Here is a 19317-nt window from a genome sequence, read left to right on the forward strand (position 1 = left end):
CAAGGTATACAATAGTAGTATACAGACAACAATGTGTTTCCAGAGTGCCGTTGCCATTATCAGCCTTGTTGTATTTATCTGTAAATAAAAGAAATGTATTTACTAAGTTGTTTTTTTCTGTTTATGACGGTTTAAATATTATTATATGCATAACTTACATATGTACGGAAATAATTTTACAACGCAAGATGATGTATAAATACGAAGTTTAAGGCTACACATTAAAAAATCCAAAACACTGTTCTGTATGCCTAAACTGCACAGCACATTTTTCTTTATTATACTTCACAAGTGACTATTTACTATAGACGAACTTTAATGCAATATTACAAGTAAACAGGTTTAACGTGATATGTGTCTGTATGCTGTCATAAATCATCCTTGAAATGTAAACAATCAGTGGCATTGGTATGTAAAAAAGGAATACCCAATTATATTTAACAAATATTCCAGTATAATGAAATGTTTTAAGTGCTTGTGAGTTCTTGTATTTTGAAGTTTTGTTTAGGTCTTTCCATGTGTAAGACTTTATTATATGAGGACCTGTCCCAGTATTCCAGTATATCTAACTAAACTAATAAAACATACTAACGTGGGGCGAGTTTAACCAATCACATAATGTTTGTACCACAAGAAAAACACATACAATGAATACGTATTGTAAATTATTCTATAGTATGCGTCATGTTGTCCATTCTTAAGACCATTTATGAATTGTTACCCATGCATAATTTTTAATTACTATATACGCCAGGAAGATAATATAGTTAATTTGAATATGGAAAATTGATATGTATTACATCAAGAGGTCTCATGGTTATTAAACATGAAACATAAAAAGGCTATATATAATTAAAAATATAAATTAACATATCATGAAAACATGTCGCTTTCAATTTGTCTTAAGAAATACTCTACATGCTTAAAGAAAAGTTATATCCCTTGGCTAGTTAAATATCACTTAAACAACAACAGGACTTCCAAATTTTCATTTTTGACTTTGTTTTAAATAATTATATATATATTTACCCACACTTGCAATAATATTGACAATATTTTTTAAGACAATCGGAGTTTAAGTTTTTGTTGATGTCATTTTTGTCCTTAAATGTATTACTACGTGATAAAGATCTGATCCCCGAATTTCGCTCTCTATTTTTTAACGAGATTTCTCAAACACCAGATCGTCCGGACACTATGACACACAATTTTATATAAACTGCATCATTATTAATATCAGTACCATGAATAATGCGATAACGTTGCACACCATGCGTTCGTCAGTGATAATAACTTTTAAACAACAGTAAATTGAAATATGTAAGTAATGAAATATGGACACATTTTTTAATTTACATTGTCAGAAATATTATGAGGGGTAATTTTTTTTTAATGTTAAACTAGTCGAATGTTTTTAGATCTAATATTATTTAGCACAATATTGTTTGCATATTCATATCGAAACGTTTGTATTCTTGCTGTGGGCCTCAAGTAACCCGAATAGATCTGAACTTTTACGAATTACCAAAATAAACAAAGTTAATCTTCAGTTGCAACAGCATTAGAGAAATCGTATTGAAGCAAGTGGTCCTTTATTGTTGATGGAACTAACTGCCTGAAAGTGCGTCTCAGCATGAGACATTCATGAACGCAACGAAAGCAAAAACAAAAATGAACTTCATGAACAACACTTCTGTCACCACAATGTTCACAAAGAAACAGTTAAATAAGGATGTTATAATAAAGTTGCACATATAAATAAATCTTATTAAATCGTACAGCATGACTATACTTTGATAATTAAGAAATACGTACATTAATTAAATTCGTGTGTATAAACACAGCTGCGCGCTATGTATAGAAAGAAGCTCATTTTGGGGAGCTAGTTTTAGTCACAAGCTATAATAAATTAACCTGTTGGTAACACAGTGCGATGTACACAATTATGAAGGTTTATCATCTTTATCAAATTTTCTATTATCTGTTTAGGTTGGAAAAAAACAACAAATCAACAATTAGAAATTTATCATTTTACAATAAAACATTAAATAATATCGTACAAAGCCGACATGACGCACAGATAATACTTACTAATTCCTGCTTCCCAACCATTGAAATTACGTTGACAGAGTCGTTTTGTAGACTAAATAAAATAGTTGTTTCTTTCTGTGAATGAATATATCATACTAATTTTAACATGCAATATTAAAATCGTTCATAAATTTATCAAACCGTTGTTGTAAGTGTGCATTCCCCAACATGAAAATTGGCGCAATTGTCAGAAAGGTTAACAACTGAGTATAATTTACGCAATAAATCAAGGTCAAAGCCCATCTTAGACAGCTTCAAGATTAAATTTTGGTAAAACATGGCCGGAATGTTTTGCTTGATAAATGAATAGGCCAATTTCTAATGATGGTCGCTAGAACTAAAATATATAAGGTTATCATTAAAATTAAACAAGAGTTCCGCGGTCGGAGACATATGCCCCCAAAACAAGGCTTTGAACTAGTCACCCCAATTTATATAGGAGCCATCTACTATCCAATGCCAAAGCACATGTGAAGTAGCAAGTCTTTCAGTCAATTCGTTGACAAGTTATTGATCGAAAACAGTTTTCACACTTATTGTGACAGTGACCTTGACCTTTGACATAGTGACCCCAATTTCAATAGGGGTCATATACTTTCCAAGGCCAATGCACATGGGATGTATCAAGCCAATCGGTAAATTTCTTGACGAGTTATTGATAAAAACTGACTTTCCCTCTTATTGTGACTGTGACCATGACCTTTGACATAGTGGCTCAGAATTCAATAGGGTCATCTACTGTCCAAGTCCAATGCACATGTGAAGTATCAAGCCAATTGGTCAATTCGTTGAAGAGTTATTGATCGGAAACGATTTTCACACTTATTGTGACAGTGACTATGACCTTTGACCTACTGACCCCAATTTCAATATAAGTCATCTTCTGGCCAAGGCCAATGCACTTGTGCACTATCAAGCCAATCGGTCAATTCGTTGATTAATAATTGATCGGAAACGATTTCCACACTTATTGTGACAGTGATCTTGACCTATGACCAAAGGATCCCAATTTCAATAGGAGTCATTTACTGTCCAAGGCCACTGCATATATAAAGTATCAAGCCAATCAGTCAATTCGTTGATGAGTTATTGATCGGAAACGATAATCACACTTATTGTGACAGTGACCTTGACCTTTGACTTAGTGACCCCCAATTTTAATAGGGGTCATCTACTGTCCAAGACCAATGCCCATGTGAAGCATCCAGTCAATCGGTCAATTATTTGAAGAATAATTGATTGGAAACGACAGACAAACCGATAGACAGACAGACATACATACAAAACAATATACCCCTCTTCTTCGAAGGGGGGGGGGGAGCATACAAAAAAGCTTGTTACGATTCTTTATTCCATACTTTTTACTCAAACGTGATGAAACTTTGTCGGAATATTAATTTTGACATAAACTTGGCACAGTTTCAGTGTCTATTCTAGAAATCAAAAAGTAGGGGTAAAATTCCCCCCCCCCCACTTTGAAAAATAGGGGGGAGTTTTCAAAAACAGGGGGGAAATTATCAAATACAGTTTGTATACATTTTAGCTTTTATGTTAAATTGTTTTAACTTAAAAGTTATTACATACCGTCAGTGAAATACTATGGTAACTGCTCTTAAATATAACAGCATTTTCCATAGTATTTCACTGACTTGACATTAATCGGTCCCTAAAGTGTACTCCACAATAAAATCGTGGCCGGTTACTTTAGAGACTGATACTCGCATCCGGGTGTAATCCTCGTGGAAATTGTTCATTTCATGCATAATATTGTCGAAACATTAATTTAAATACGTAAAGCGTTTTAACACATCATCATTGAATTAATTACACACATCTGAATTTTTTTTTAAATTCTCTAATGAGCATAATTAAATTGATAATCCGAGACACACTTCCGAATTTTAATGTTAACGCGACGTTAAAATTTTTGGCTTCAATGAATCAGTTCTCATGTATTTTGTGTTTATCGTTTGTTTCGATAATTAAGCGCGCGAAAATTATGCTGCGCATGTACAATGTCAAGCCATCCGCATGGGCATATTGCAAAGTGGCAAGGGACCATCTTCAACGCGTGGGTGTTTTGATTTTTGTATAAAAACTTCGTAGCGCAGAGAACATTGAGATCTTTAAATTTTTAACAAATCCGCATGGGCATATTGCCAAGTGACCTTGCGCGCGCATTTCACACTCTGGATCAGCAGACGATTTATTTCATAAATCAATCTCTGGGTTAATGGTCGCCAGTCACAACCCGAATTCGACCACTTCCTGTTTTCGACCGGCCCCGGTAAATTATTCATGCATAAGTAAAATAAGCGAATTTCCGGACGTCGCGCGCAAGTTTTGTTTACAAGTGTCGGTGAAATGTCATCCAGGTTTAAATGACGTAAAATGGAGATCCGACAGGTAAAATTGTTTCACTTTAATATGAAATGCTGCATTTTACGTAGTTTTTACTAATCCCTAATTATCTTTAGCTTCTAGAACGGTTTCACTCGCTTTAAACTTGACCGATAATTTCCCTCTCGTAACGAAGGTGTTTTACATATTTCTCCAGGGCCACCTAAATTGTCGTTTGGTAGTAGTAGTATACTGCGCATAAAAAATTAGGTGTTTTGATAACCACTGAACCTTATCAGAAAACCATTTTATAACAACTAATTGGATTGTAATTGCTATATATTCATTCTATTGCACATATTAAAATAGAACATAATTGGTATATTTTCAGAAAACTAATCCTGTCCGTGGCCCCTACAGGTCATCCTATGACATTGATGACTTACAAAGGGCCTTTATGGCTGTAAAAGACAATCAAATGTCAATTAGAAAATCAGCATTGTACTTTAATGTCCCCAAAACAACACTTATTGACAGGTTGCATGGGAGAATTAGTATTGACACTGTGAAACCAGGCCCTGACCCACTGTTTACTCTTGATCAGGAGTCTCTACTGGCAAGTCACATCCAAACTATGGGTGAAGTAGGCTTTGGGTACACCAGGCAAGAGACTATAAACCTTGCAAGTGATTATGCCTTCACCTTAGGCCTGAGACCAAGAGAAAAACCTCTTACTGATCGTTGGTTGTACAAGTTTTTGGACCGGTGGCCAAAACTAATGGTGAAAAACCAAGGAGCCTTGATATAGCCCGTGCGACAAGAGATGCTGTGGATCGATATTTCAACAAATTGCATGAAATTCTTGTCAAGTATGATCTATTATCAAAACCCCATCGGTTGTACAATATTAATGAGAAGGGGCTCAGTCTAGAACATAAACCACCAAAAATTGTCTCATCAAAGCATGGCACAACTCCTGCCGTGACAGGTAGCAGAGGAAAAAATGTAACTGTCATTGGTTGTGTAAATGGGGTAGGTCAGCAAGTGCCTCCTTACTTTGTTTTTCCAGGTCAGAGAATGCAGCCAAGTCTGTTAGATGGTGTGACACCTGGTACAAATGGAACTGTTTCCCCAACAGGATGGTCTAATACAGAGGTGTTCTCTGGTTATTTGAAAGAGCACGTCTTACAATACTTACCCCTACGATCACAAAATGAACCAGTCCTGATACTTTATGATGGCCACAGTAGTCACATTTCACTGGACCTAATACAATGGGCTAAACAGGAAGATATTATCCTCTTTGTATTACCCCCTCATTGCAGCCACCTATTGCAACCCCTAGATGTCAGCTGCTTTGGACCTTTCGAGGTTGCTTGGAACGCAGCTCTACACAGCAACTTAAGAGCATCTGGGGGTCGTACACTATCACGATATGATGTTGCCTGTTTAGCTTGTAAAGTGTACAGCTCAACACTCACAGCTACCAACATTCAAGCTGCCTTCCGCAAGAGTGGTGTTTACCCATTCAACAAAAATGTGATATCTGATCACCAAGTGGCCCCATCAACCTGTTTCCACGTTACAGCTGCAGGTGATGCTTGTAGTAAAGGGTCAGAGCCGTTGGAGGATAATGAAAAGGCAGATCAGTTTTTACAGGAGCGTGGGGGCAAGATTTTGCAAAATGTGGACACAGCAAAAAAACAAAGAAACACACTTAGCAAAGTTGTAGGTGGACAAGCTGTTACTGAAACTGAAGTCCTTAACAAAATTCAGACATATAAACATAATCAAAGTTACAAACGTTCAAAAGATGCAAATAAAGAAAATATCAATCCAAGACCAAGTGTATCTGGTTGTGCCAAAAAACCTAAGGTTATAAGAACAGTGACTGAAAGTGATACATGTAGTTCTGAGGAAGATATAACAGACTCTGAAAAATGCATTGTGTGCAAAAAGTTTAGCCCTGACCTAAGTAAGAGGCCATACATTGTTATTGTGAAATGGGGACAGTGTGACAAGTGTTCTGGCTGGGTCCACCTGTCTTTCTGCACAACTATCAGAGTTATCAGAAGGGGAGACAACTTCTTGTGCCCCCAGTGCTCAACCAATTAACATGAATATAAAATTAAACAAGTTCTGTAAATATGTTCAAAATATGTTCCAAAATAAAACAGTTTTTTGCAGTTTAAATTACTTTAGATTATATTTACTGTTGTTTAAAGCACTTTAAAATGATTTTATTTGTGTACTAACTTTTGTTGTGCAGTATAGTTGGAAAAACATGAATTATCTGAAAGTGGTCGAAAACAGGTTGGATGAAAATAAAAATGGCCGATTTGGGCATGATAAAAGAAGTGTGAAATTAAAAGATATAACAAACAGGTAAGTCTATAAAAAATCTGTGTTCATACTTTGCTTTGCGTATCAAGTTTATTGTTATTCAAGTTAAACATGTATCTCTTCGTGGATGTAAGCGGTTTTCTAAATAAGTCTTAAGCGGTCGAAAACTGGTTGTACCAGGATATATCTAATAATTCATCATTGTTCATGTCATGATCGTGTAGAATTATCATCAGCATCATTTCTGTGGAACATTGCAATATTCAAAATACAAGTGTTTCATAGCTATGGTGCTTTTGACATAGTTCACTAACCATCAAGACTGAAATGATTCATGCACACAGGTAAAGTAAATAATTGAATTTGTGCAGAATGTTTATTTTTTACAAATTATTATTTAATTTAACCAATTTATTTTAGATAGATTGCACTGAAACTCAAAGTCTAAAGCTTAGTAAGACACTTAAGCCAGTTTTCTGAGAAGAAACAATACTTGTTCAGAGTATAGCAGGCTCATGCGGCCTCTGGTTTATTTATTTGGCCTCGGCCTTTAACCTGGGTCGCTTTGATTTCAGGTGTTTAGCCCCCATATCAACAAGGCTTTCTCGACCCTATATGTACTTATTCATATTGTTTAAAGACTTTGAGAATCCTCGCTCAGTGCCAGTGGGAATAAAACAGGGACCTTCTTATAGCTAGATGAATGCATCAAATAAGTATGCCAGCAACACTTTATAATCAATAACTTTATAATTGATGATTCTGTTCTTTTAACTACATTACTAATTTACCAAAACAATGTGAAACACATTTTTATGCTCCCAAATGAGGGCATGTAGTGATCGCACTGTCTATCCGTCACACTTTGCATTTAGGTTTCGAAAAAATGCTCATAACTTATATGTCGCTTCAGATGTAACATTCATATTTGGTATGCATGTGTATATGGACAAGGCCTTCCCATACACACACATTTTGACCCCTTTGACCTTGAACTTAGGGTCGGCGTTTAGGTTTTGAAAAATGCTCACAACTTCTATCAAAGCGTTTATCGGGGGCGTATGTCATCCTACGGAGACAGCTCTTTTTTTTGCTACTGTCCTCTGCACAAACCATGATCTGCATATATGCATCCAACAAATCAGTAAAACTATTTGTCACTTAATTACAGTAAACTTATTGCATGTTAACTTTTCAACAATATATATATATATATATATATATATATATATATATATATATATATATATATAATTATATATATATATATATATATATATATATATATATATATATATATATATATATATATATATATATATATATATATATATATATATATATATATATATATATATATATATATATATATATATATATATATATATATATATAATTATATATAACAGATCTTGAAAAAAACACACATCAAACTTCAAATTGTTTTAGTAAATTATAGGCTTTAATTGGTATTGTGACATTGACAACACTCATGCATGCGACTATACAATTATACAACTATGGAACACATTATTTATGAGAAATTCCAGTACATCAACATAACGTCTCAGATTTAAGGCAGATAATCTAGTGCTTTTTTGCTGCCATTTTTAATATTACACATTTTTTCATTTTGTGTCATGATGCATTGATCTTGTTTCTAAATTAACCAAGCAATCATGTTAAACTTTTGAAGAAAGATGTTGTCTGATAAATATTGAAAATATAATCACTACAACGTGAACAAAATTCAGTTGAATTCTGTGACCAACGAAGATTTGTCAAGAGCAATTCAGATCATGATTTAAATTAAATACAAGTAATATGAAAGTCTGCCTATTTGATCCCAGTTATGACTTATTTGTCAAATCTGCACATTAATTTGCCCTTGGCCATGTAGAATTGGGGACTAAATACCATCAAGTCATGTAAAAAGGAGCAGGGTATAGCATGCTGCTATTGATCTCTTGAGCTTTCACATGAATTTACGGGGAATTTTCATACAACAAATGATATTATATAGTGTAATGATAAAGCAATATGAGCACAAATTATATCTCTTACTAGTGGTGCAAAAATCAATTAAGTGTCACATTTCAAAAGAAAATTTATATAAAAAGGTATTATTAATTGTTAAAACGTTTTAAAAGGTTATTTCAATTCACTTAAGCATTTAAATACAAGAACAAGTGCATTTTATGTCCATTACAATACATGTAACAGTATTGGCATTGTATTTATCTGCATTTGATGTGCATTTAATACACTTAAAAATGCAGACCAGACACACTTCTAACAGAAACAAATGTATTTTTTTCTGCATTTTTCCAGCATTAATACTCTTCAAGTGTATTTTTTATCATCCCAAATACACTTTACCAGGAAAAAGGTATGTTAAAATGCATTTTTAGTTTGTTTTAAGTATATTTTCAAATGCATTAAGACACTCTTTTGCAAAAAATGTTGAACAAAAACTTATTTAATATACTAAAGTGAAGTAATAATTAAAGTTTTGTAAGAGCATCAAAAACAGTGTCAAATTCATACCAGTGCCTATTTAGTAGCAGTAGGCCTTATATGGTCTACTTGTGGTAGAAATAATGCATTTTGTATAATACATCATACATAAATTAAAAAATATAGATGCCCATACAGTTCAATACAATGTTCAATAAACTACACTATGCAAAGTTGAAATATGACATCAAGCTTGGAATAATCTTTTCAATAATGTATAATATGCTGTTTTAATTAATAAGTGAAATAGACACTTGCATATAAAAACTGATTTTACATCAAAACTAAATGTTTAATTTGATTTTTAGCTCCACTGGCCAAAGGTCCTGTGTCCATCGTGCGTCCGTGCATTAACTTTTCCTTTAAACATCTTCTCCTAAACTACTGGTCCAATTCTGATGAAATTTCTTAGGAATGTTCCTGGGGTGAACCTCTTTCAAATTTGTTCAAATTATGCCCCTGGGGTCGAATTTGCCTCTATCCCAGGGGTCACAAAATTGAAAATTTGCTTATATAAGGCCTTTTTTGTGAAAACTTTCAAAATCTCCCGTCCATAACCATTGGGTCTAGGGCTATCAAATTTGGTATGTAGAGACATCTAATAGTCCTCTACCAAATTTGTTCAAATTATGCCCCTGGGGTCAAATTTGACCCTGCCCCGGGGGTCACAAAAATGAACATATGCTTATACAGGGTATATTTTGTGAAAACTTTACAAATCTTCTCGTCCATAACCATTGAGCCTAGGGCTACCAAATTTGGTATGTAGTGGCATCTTATAGTCCTCTACCAAGTTTTTTCAAATTATGCCCCTGGGATCAAGTTTGACCCTGCCCCGAGGGTCACAAAATTGAACATATGCTTATATAAGGCCTATTTTGTGAAAACTTCTAAAATCTTCTTGTCCATAACCATCCGGCCTAGGGCTATCAAATTTGGTATGTAGTGACATTGTATAGTCCTCTACTTAGTTTGTTCAAATTATGCCCCTGGGGTCAAATTTGACCCTGCCCCGGGGGCCACAAAATCAATTTTATGCTTATATAGTGCCTATTTTGTGAAAATTTTAAAACTCTTCTTGTCCTTAACCATAAGGCATAGGGCTACCAAATTTGGTATGTAGTGACATGTAATAGTTCTCTACCAAGTTTGTTCAAATTATGCCCCTTGGGTCAAATTTGACCCTGCCCGGGGTCACAAAACTGAACATACGCTTATATGGGGCCTATTTTGTGAAAACTTTAAAAATCTTGTTGTCCATAACCATTGGGCCTAGGGCTACCAAATTTGGTATGTAGTGACATCTAATAAACCTCTACCAAATTTGTTCAAATAATGCCTCTGGAGTCAACTTTGACCCTGCCCCAGGAGGTCACAAAACTGAATAAACGCTTATAAAGCGCCTATTTTGTGAAATCTTTAAAAAATCTTCTTGTCGAAAACCATTCAGACTATGGCTACCAAATTTTGTATGCAATAACATCGTATAGTCCTCTACCAAGTTTGTTCAAATTATGCCCTTTGGGTCAAAATTGATCCTGACCCGCGGGTCACAAAATTGAACATTATATACGCTTATATCTTGCTTATTTTGTGAAAACTTTAAAAATATTCTTGTCCTTAACTCTAGGACCTAGGGCTACCACATTTTGTATGAAGTGAGATATAGTAGTCCTCTACAAAGTTTGCTCAAATTATGCCTCTGGGGTTAAATTTGACCCAGCCGAGAAGGTCACAAAAGTGTACATGTGCTTAAATAGGGCCTATATTTAAGTATTTGCACATGCAGAGAAATTTGTTTCAGCCTTTTTTTCAGCAATGGAGCGATACAGGGCCATCATGGCCCTCTTGTTTAAATACTCAAAAAATGAAACCGTGTTCATGCTTGCATGAACACAGTTTATAAATGCTGTCAGAATAATAAAATATGCAATTACTATAAATACAAATGCCAGGGAAAAGTGCTTTTTGTACTAAAAAATTCGAATGAATATTACAATAATACATTCTGAATACTTTGGTATGTAATTAACAGTTTTGTCTGAGAAAATCACTAAATTTTATATATTTATTCAAATTCACATAAATCATATTAACATTTAATTCAAATCCTTTCACACAATACTGAAAAAGTATCTTAATCTGTTTTAACAATTATAATATAAAGATTAAGGCTGACTCAGTAAAATAATAATCCATGATTTCTGCAGTACTTGCAGACAAACTAGGAATACTGCTGTGATATTATCTATCTATCTAATGGGATATTAATTTGGCTTCAATAGAAAAAATCAAAGCATACACATGTATATAATGATATATATAATATATATATATATATATTAGACTTAGTTAAACTTAGTATATATATATATATACTTGTAAAACTAAAAATTAAATATGTATGTTTCTATTACATCATTTAGGACTCTTATTTTCAGACAAAGTAGAGTGAATCTTAAAACAGTATCCAATTGTAACAGTCAATTTTGGGAAAATCAACCTTATAATTATTTTCTGTGTTGGTCAATGTCATAATTGGTATAAAATGTATATTGAACTGGAAGTTTTCTTTATTTTAAATGATAACATTTGCTTGGTCAGCCATAATTGTCACAATCAAGTGCTCTTTTTACACTGTAGTTTTCTCACTGACTATGGGTTTGTTCTGAGAATGAGCCACACAAAGTATCGTTGGGGAGATGAGTTGTCAATTTTATGTTTATCAGTCTTTCATAATCCAGTATACCTGTAAAAAGTGAATTTGTAACTAATAATCACACAATATACACAATTAAACTTGTATGCATTTAGATTTATTTAGTACTGCACATTAATCATTTTCCAAAAATATGTAGCAACATTATATTATATAATGCTGCAATACGAAAGTAAATAACTAATTAAAGGTCGCTGATGTGTAATGGATGTGGTGTCCACCTAATGATCTGGAGGTCACTGGTTTGATCCCCAGTGTGGGAGCATTCTTAAGAAATCTCCAAGAGACACCCAAGTACTGGTTCTAGGCCCAGGAAATGAACTCAAGAGCATTTCACATACATGTACGTAGTTAGTAATTTAAATTTAATCGAACTAAAAATGGGTTAAAACTAACAACTGAAACCCTTATTAATACATTTTATTTTGAATCAAGCAAATGTGGAAATTCATTAAAAATAATGAGTAAAATTTAAAAATTCTACTTTAAAGTAATCATGATAATTTAGATTATTTTCAGAATATTTAATGATGATAATGATACAATTATTTATTCCCTTAATGATAAAAATAAAACATGTAATGTTAATTTATGAAAAAAACGTTTATTTTTATCAATATCATGGTAATTACAACTAGATACAGGCAATTAGATCAGAAACGTGCATTAATTATATTAATGAACAACGCAGACATTTGTAGTGATTTATGGTCACTATTTAATTAACGTTCTATACATGACCTGTCATAAAAGGTATTTTTTAGCCAGTACTACAATCGGCAATGATAGTCTGTATTGCATACATATTCCAACGTCTATTATCGATTCGCTTCCTCAAACTGAACAAATATTTAATGTTTACATCGCGAAACGTAATGCATCCAGTTTCACTTTCGGTTTGGTTGGTTTTGTAAACACCGTTATTTCATCTTAAAAATTGGATGATAGGGTGATTACATAATAATGGAAAAGTAAATCACTTGGATAATAGGTCAAAATGCAACACGAATGAACGTTAATAGTGCTCTTAATATCAAAGTTTCGGTAAAAAGTTTGGCGCTAGTTCAACGCGCATCGTATACAACCTCATAACAATAGACTGACAACCTTTTGGGTAGTAAAGTAGTAATACAAGGCAATATGGCGACTGTTAGCCACGAGGCCTATCTTACGGAGGAATCCGAGATAGCCGATGTATCACGATTGGCATTTCAATAAGCGATCGGGGTCAATCTGAACGCATCGGACAGTGGGCTACACCACACCGTCTCGCCGATATGGCGGAATTGTCCGAGGTGTCCCGATTGCGATCGGGGTGACAACGATTTTATTATTAGTAATGACGCACTTCCGTGGGTTGAGAAAATGGCGAGTGGCATACCTTGTCAATATCTATGTACATAGTCGAACTATCTTTTTTTAAGAAGCCGTTTTGTCGGAAGATTTTTATTTATTAAGTATGGGTATGCATTATAATAAACAACGGGTACCTAAAAAAATAAAATAAATAAAAAACATTGCCGTCGAGCGCCTATGAGTACATTCGGCTGTGTAATCCGTATGTAACATTTGTGTCACTGTTATTTTACAATTTAATTTAGTGGTTTCGCTTTGTGCATATATGATAAGAACAAAACAATTACCTTCGTCACGTTCGTTAATTGCTAAATCCAGGAATAGGTTAATAAACGGTAAAACCTTAGTTTAATTTTCTGCTATATAAGATGACACAGCCAGTATTAAAATGTTAGTCAATGATCCTCAACGACTTTACCAGATATATGATTGTAAATCTAAAGGCAATTGCTTTGCCAATTGAAATTTTATTGACGGTTGTAAATTTCCATTAAAGGGGTCGTCCAACAGATAGTAAATTGACAAAATTTAAAAAGTTGTTTCAGATTCGCAAATTTCCGTTTTAGTTATGATATTTTTGAGGAAATAGTAATACTGACCATTTACCATGCTCATAAATATCTATTATATGCATCTATTTATGGTTTGAAACATGAAAATTGTAAAGCGTCGTGCGACGCGAAACGATTGAATAATTTGGAAAGTTCTGTTGTTGTCGTTTTATTTTGGGATACTACGAGGATTGCTTATATAGGTAAAAAAAAACATCCGCTCAAAGCATGAGCATGGATGGTCGAGTGGTCTGGGCGGGAGATTTTTTTACTCCAGGACTCCATGGGTCAGTGCATGGGTCAGTGGTTCGAGCCCTGTTGAGGGTTACTTTTATTATTTATGCTTAAGTTAATTATATTTTCTGGGAAATACATATCCAATCGTGATAACTATTAATTAGGCTGAAGTGACTTAAATGAACTGTGAAATTCGTATAATAACTAATTTGTATAAAATACGACGAGTTGTGAGATCATTGAGGTATAATTAAGAGAAATAATTTGCATAACACATATAATTAATCACAGAGGATCATTTAGTAGGATTTCAGATAAACACAATTACATGTACATATTGAACAGTGTAACAACATAAAGGACCGATATTGACGAGTAGGTCATGCCAGTTGTGTATCGTGTTATTTCTTAAAATTTGACCCAGCATTTGTAAACATATTGCAAGATAAGTACATTTCCAGCAAGGAAATTCATTTCTGCGTTGAATAAGACCGAGTTCATGAAAATCGCTCACTGCACAATTGATGAAGTTATGGCTGTTCAAAGCGATGTACTCTGTTTTCGGGTCATTTTGAGTTGAATAAATTGTTGTATATATATATATATATATATATATATATATATATATATATATATATATATATATTTATATATATATATATATATATATATATATATATATATATATATATATATATATATATATATATATATATATATATATATATCATTTGTTTTTATATTTACAATTATTTTAATATATTAATTTTGATAAAACCCTTTACGCGGCGAAAAAATGTTTTTTATAATTTATGCATGAAAAGCACGATTGCCAGGAGGATTACACCCGGTTGCAATAATCAGTCTCTTAAGTAACTGGCCACGATTTTATCGTGGAGGAGATCACTGTCGGGACCAATTCGTGCGGTAGGTATCACAAAGCCATAAAACTGCAATAAACCAATTGAATTATCGATTGATCGTGACACGGGAGATATTCACGCATAACTGATTCACAACTGTTCCCATCTTAAAGGTGAACTGTCGATTTTATAACGAAAAATGCATTTCTATAAATATGTATATTCTAAAACGAGTGGAATCATCAAGAGCTATGGCAAAAAATGTTACGATACTAAAAAACGATGTTTTTGTTTTCCGTAAACCGCCCGGGTATTTCCGCCACCTATTTTGGTTGTGACGTCACAGGCACTCAACGCGCATGAATGGAAACTCGTCCATTGTTATTACGAATCGAAGCGTGAATACTTCGCGCCTAATGTCAAATTTGACACTCAATAGATCTATCACGTTAGCATAATACAATTCTTTTACACAAGTTTTATTGAAATCGTGTGCTTTTTTCTGTATTTTGTGCATGACAATCGTTATTCGATATGGTTCAGTGTGTTGCTTTCGGGTGCAAAGAACGTTAGGAAAAGGGAAAGAAGTTTTTTTCCGTTTTCCGAAGGATGATGTTACTTGTAAGAAATTGATAAAGGCAGTCAATTCCAGGAGAGTAATCGATGGGAGACTGGTTGATTTCAAACCGAGTAAGGCATCTAGATTGTGCTTGAAACATTTTGACGACAGTTGTTTTTTTCATCCTCCAAGTGTTATGGATAGTGTTGGAATGGAGTTAAAGCTCAAACTCAAAGCTGGTGCAATTCCAACGATATTTCCGGAAACAGAGGCATACAAAGCTTCAAAAAAAAGCTCCACTAAATCCCAACGACCTTGGACCAGGGAAGCACAACCGAGCGAAGTATGGCACCTATTCTAAAAGGAACCAGAAACCGGTAATTATGTTTCTAATGACTAATCTATGCTTGCTTATTTTGATATTCACAGTGCTGAATAATTTTAGTCTGATTAGTCAGCATATTATTACAAATGATTTCAAGACATTTGTATTAAAAAATGCGTTGACATCTGGTTAGAAAATAATGCACAATAGTCTCCGATGCAAGTTTATTTCAAATACTGGTCAGGCTAATACAAAGAAGAGGAAGCTGTACTGTAGAAATATTGTTTGACCTATAGACTATAGTATTCTCACACATTGTTTTGTCAAACATTTGAATCCGCAAACAACTTATAAGTATTTCTTCACAGTATTAACCATGCATTATATTTAAATAAATTATATTTTATCAATGACAAAAAGGTGGTCTTATAAGCGCAGTGGTTGATATGTGTCCTTCTCAGCTAGGTGACCTGAGCTCAAGGCCATTTCCTGTATATTGTTGAGAAATGTCAGAGCTGTTGATGGTCAACATACAGGATAGATTAGGTTTTTCTGGATAATGAGCCTTCCACTCAGAACACATCCGCAAAAAATGGAAATCTTTCTGTACCAAGTAGCTGGAAAATGCTGCTTATATGATAATTCCAATTTCATCCACACTTTAAAAGTCTAGTCAGTTAATGCTGGGGCACACATGGGTTTCATCATGTACAGCCTTATGCCCAGTATGGATATGCCTAATTATTTTACCTTTTAATATATATTTTTCAAAATTTTCTTATACTTTGTATGCATGTATGAATTAATGGCGTAGTGACAAACAATTAATTAAAACACTTCTCTTATTAATAAGGAAAAATAGGTTAATCAGTGGAACAGCTTTAAAACTGACAAAAACATTCCATTTGATAAATAAATAAGACTAGCTAACTCACCAAAAATATTCAAAGTATAAAAATAATATTGGGCTTATTTCAATTACATTTCCATAAGATAAGAAAGTATGAGAGAATCAAAGTGCTGGTAAAACAATAATTATGTAAACTTTCTTATACTGATATATTGAACAAAAATAAAAAAAGTACTGACTTACACAGATGATTAAAAGACATTGTAAAAGTAAATTAGAATAGTATTAATAAAAATATTAATAGTATTTACTAACACCATTCAGCATGCTGTATTGAATTATTCAGATAAAAATGTAAATTGAGAAGGGTTTTGTGCATGGACTGTAATTATTTGTACAATTTATTATTTCTTAAACAATGAACAGCTTTGCATTTCTCTGAAATAATATTCTCTAGATTAAATTAAATATAACAAAGCACAGGATTGCTTCTTAGTTTCTTAAGTTTCAAGAATGTCCATGGTTACCAGTCAAATTGACACCAGTTACCAGTGTTGTGTATTAATCCATACAGAACTGCCATCAGTGTTTTGGAGTTTATGGCTATTTGGTTGTTGAATAGCGCCTTATCTTTGGATATATCACAAGATTATGGTAGAACACAGTATGGTTTCAAGATAAAAGATTATTCCTAGCCCAATTAAATCAACAAACAATCATAAAATGTATTACTATCAGACCAGTGCCCAAGCTTAGCTAACCAAGGGGTGCAATTCCAAGTCCCACCCAAGGTCTCACTATGCCCTACACCATGCTCTTGTGTGGATTTTATCATATGATTATAAAGGAAGTTGTATTTGTCAATAAATTAATATAAATGTTCAAACTGAAACTAGTTTTATTTATAATAGAAATTGTGTTTTCAATTAACAATCATGTTATTAGAAATATTTACTTAGTAATTATAATGAAACACATGCTTTTATATTAAAATTATGCAAATGAGATAATATGGCTTTGTGCACTGAAGAGCTCTTTTAAGAATTAGCACCGTTTAATTTCAAAATCCGAAAAGGAAGCTGATAAGACTAACCCCACTATCACTAAAAGGCTAATGATTGCAATATATCTGTCCCGTTCTGAGAAAACTAGGCATAATGCCTGTGCGTAAAGTGTCGTCCCATATTAGCCTGTGCAGTCCGCACAGGCTAATTAGGGACAACACTTTCCGTCTTTACAAGATTTTCAGTAAGAAGGGACTCCCTTTAAACAAAAAATACCATTACAGCGGAAAGTGTCGTCCCTGATTAGTCTGTGCGGACTGCACAGGCTAATCTGCGACAACACTTTACACACCTGCATTATGCCCAGTTTCTCAGAGTGCGACACATATTATTTCAAAGTTCAATAGCATAGTTTGGCTTATATTAAGTGATATAAACATTTGTGTCATTCTGTCATTATTCTGTGTGAATTTATAAAAAGTAACATGACAATTATTTGTAGGACCCATATTCATCATGTGTGGAAGAGCCAGATGTCTGTGAAGAAATGTCTTGTGAACAGTCGGCTGTTCGGATCAGTGATCCTGAATCACATTTTGATAATGTGTATTCGCAGTCATCACAGACATCTGAGGTTCGTAATAATGTCAATTAATAATTAGTTTGTTTAACAATCTCCAAACAATGTCAATTATTAATAAGTGTGTTTAAATATTTCCAAACAGCCTGTTTTTTTATGTGATAGGAGTTACATATTTACATTGGCTTGAAAAAAAATCCTCAATTCTAGTGATATAGTTTTTATTCTTTATTTTCTGTTTCTATACATGGGGAAACTTTCTATTTTTAATGCTCCCAAAGGGTTGCATATAGTTTTTGAACTGTCCATCAGATCATCTGTCTGTCAGTCTGTTAGTCCGTTCGAAAACTTTAAAATTGGTCATAACTTTAGCAATATTGAAGATAGCAACTTGATAATTGGCATGCATGTGTATCTTGAGACCATACAACGCGCATTACCTTCCTTGGGATGATATTTGACAAACACTTAACTTGGAAAGACCACATCTTTAATTTACTGGTGCGATGCCAAAAAGACCTTAACTTCATAAAATGCATCCAGAAAAATAACTGGGGTACAGATAAGCAAGCGCTGATGCGTATTTACAAAGCCACTATATGGGCAAAAATAAACTACGGAAGCATAGCATACCACTCAGCCAACAACAATCTACTATACAAGCTTCAAGTAATACAAAATACAGCACTAAAAATTATCACGGGTACGCATAAATCCACAAGAACCGTTCTCCTCCACATCGAATGTGGGATGCTTGAACTGAACCATCAAAGAGAAATCAATCAGCTTAAATACCACGCGCGCACAAAGGCTTTAGGAAATGATCTCCCCATCAACTTAAGCGTAACCAAGGACGACCCGGTCTACCTTAAAGGAAACAAGAAACCCTCGTACGCGATGAATGTTCAAAAGCTAAATGAGTATTATGAGATCGATAATATTAAAGTACAGCCACCTTCCTATTATAGCCTGAGTGAAATAT

At 33.7% G+C, this 19317-nt stretch overlaps 1 protein-coding gene across 1 annotated transcript; it reads left to right on the plus strand.

The window, feature by feature from the left end:
• The first annotated feature begins 4404 nt into the window (after positions 1-4404).
• LOC127846150 (uncharacterized) lies at positions 4405-5239 on the plus strand. Its single transcript, XM_052377326.1, has 2 exons — positions 4405-4497; positions 4823-5239. Exons 1-2 carry the CDS (start codon positions 4483-4485, stop codon positions 5237-5239), a joined length of 432 nt encoding a protein of 143 aa, XP_052233286.1. The 5' UTR covers positions 4405-4482.
• Positions 5240-19317: the final 14078 nt, after the last annotated feature.

This window comes from Dreissena polymorpha, chromosome 9 (assembly GCF_020536995.1).
Source record: "Dreissena polymorpha isolate Duluth1 chromosome 9, UMN_Dpol_1.0, whole genome shotgun sequence".
NCBI lineage: Eukaryota > Metazoa > Mollusca > Bivalvia > Myida > Dreissenidae > Dreissena > Dreissena polymorpha.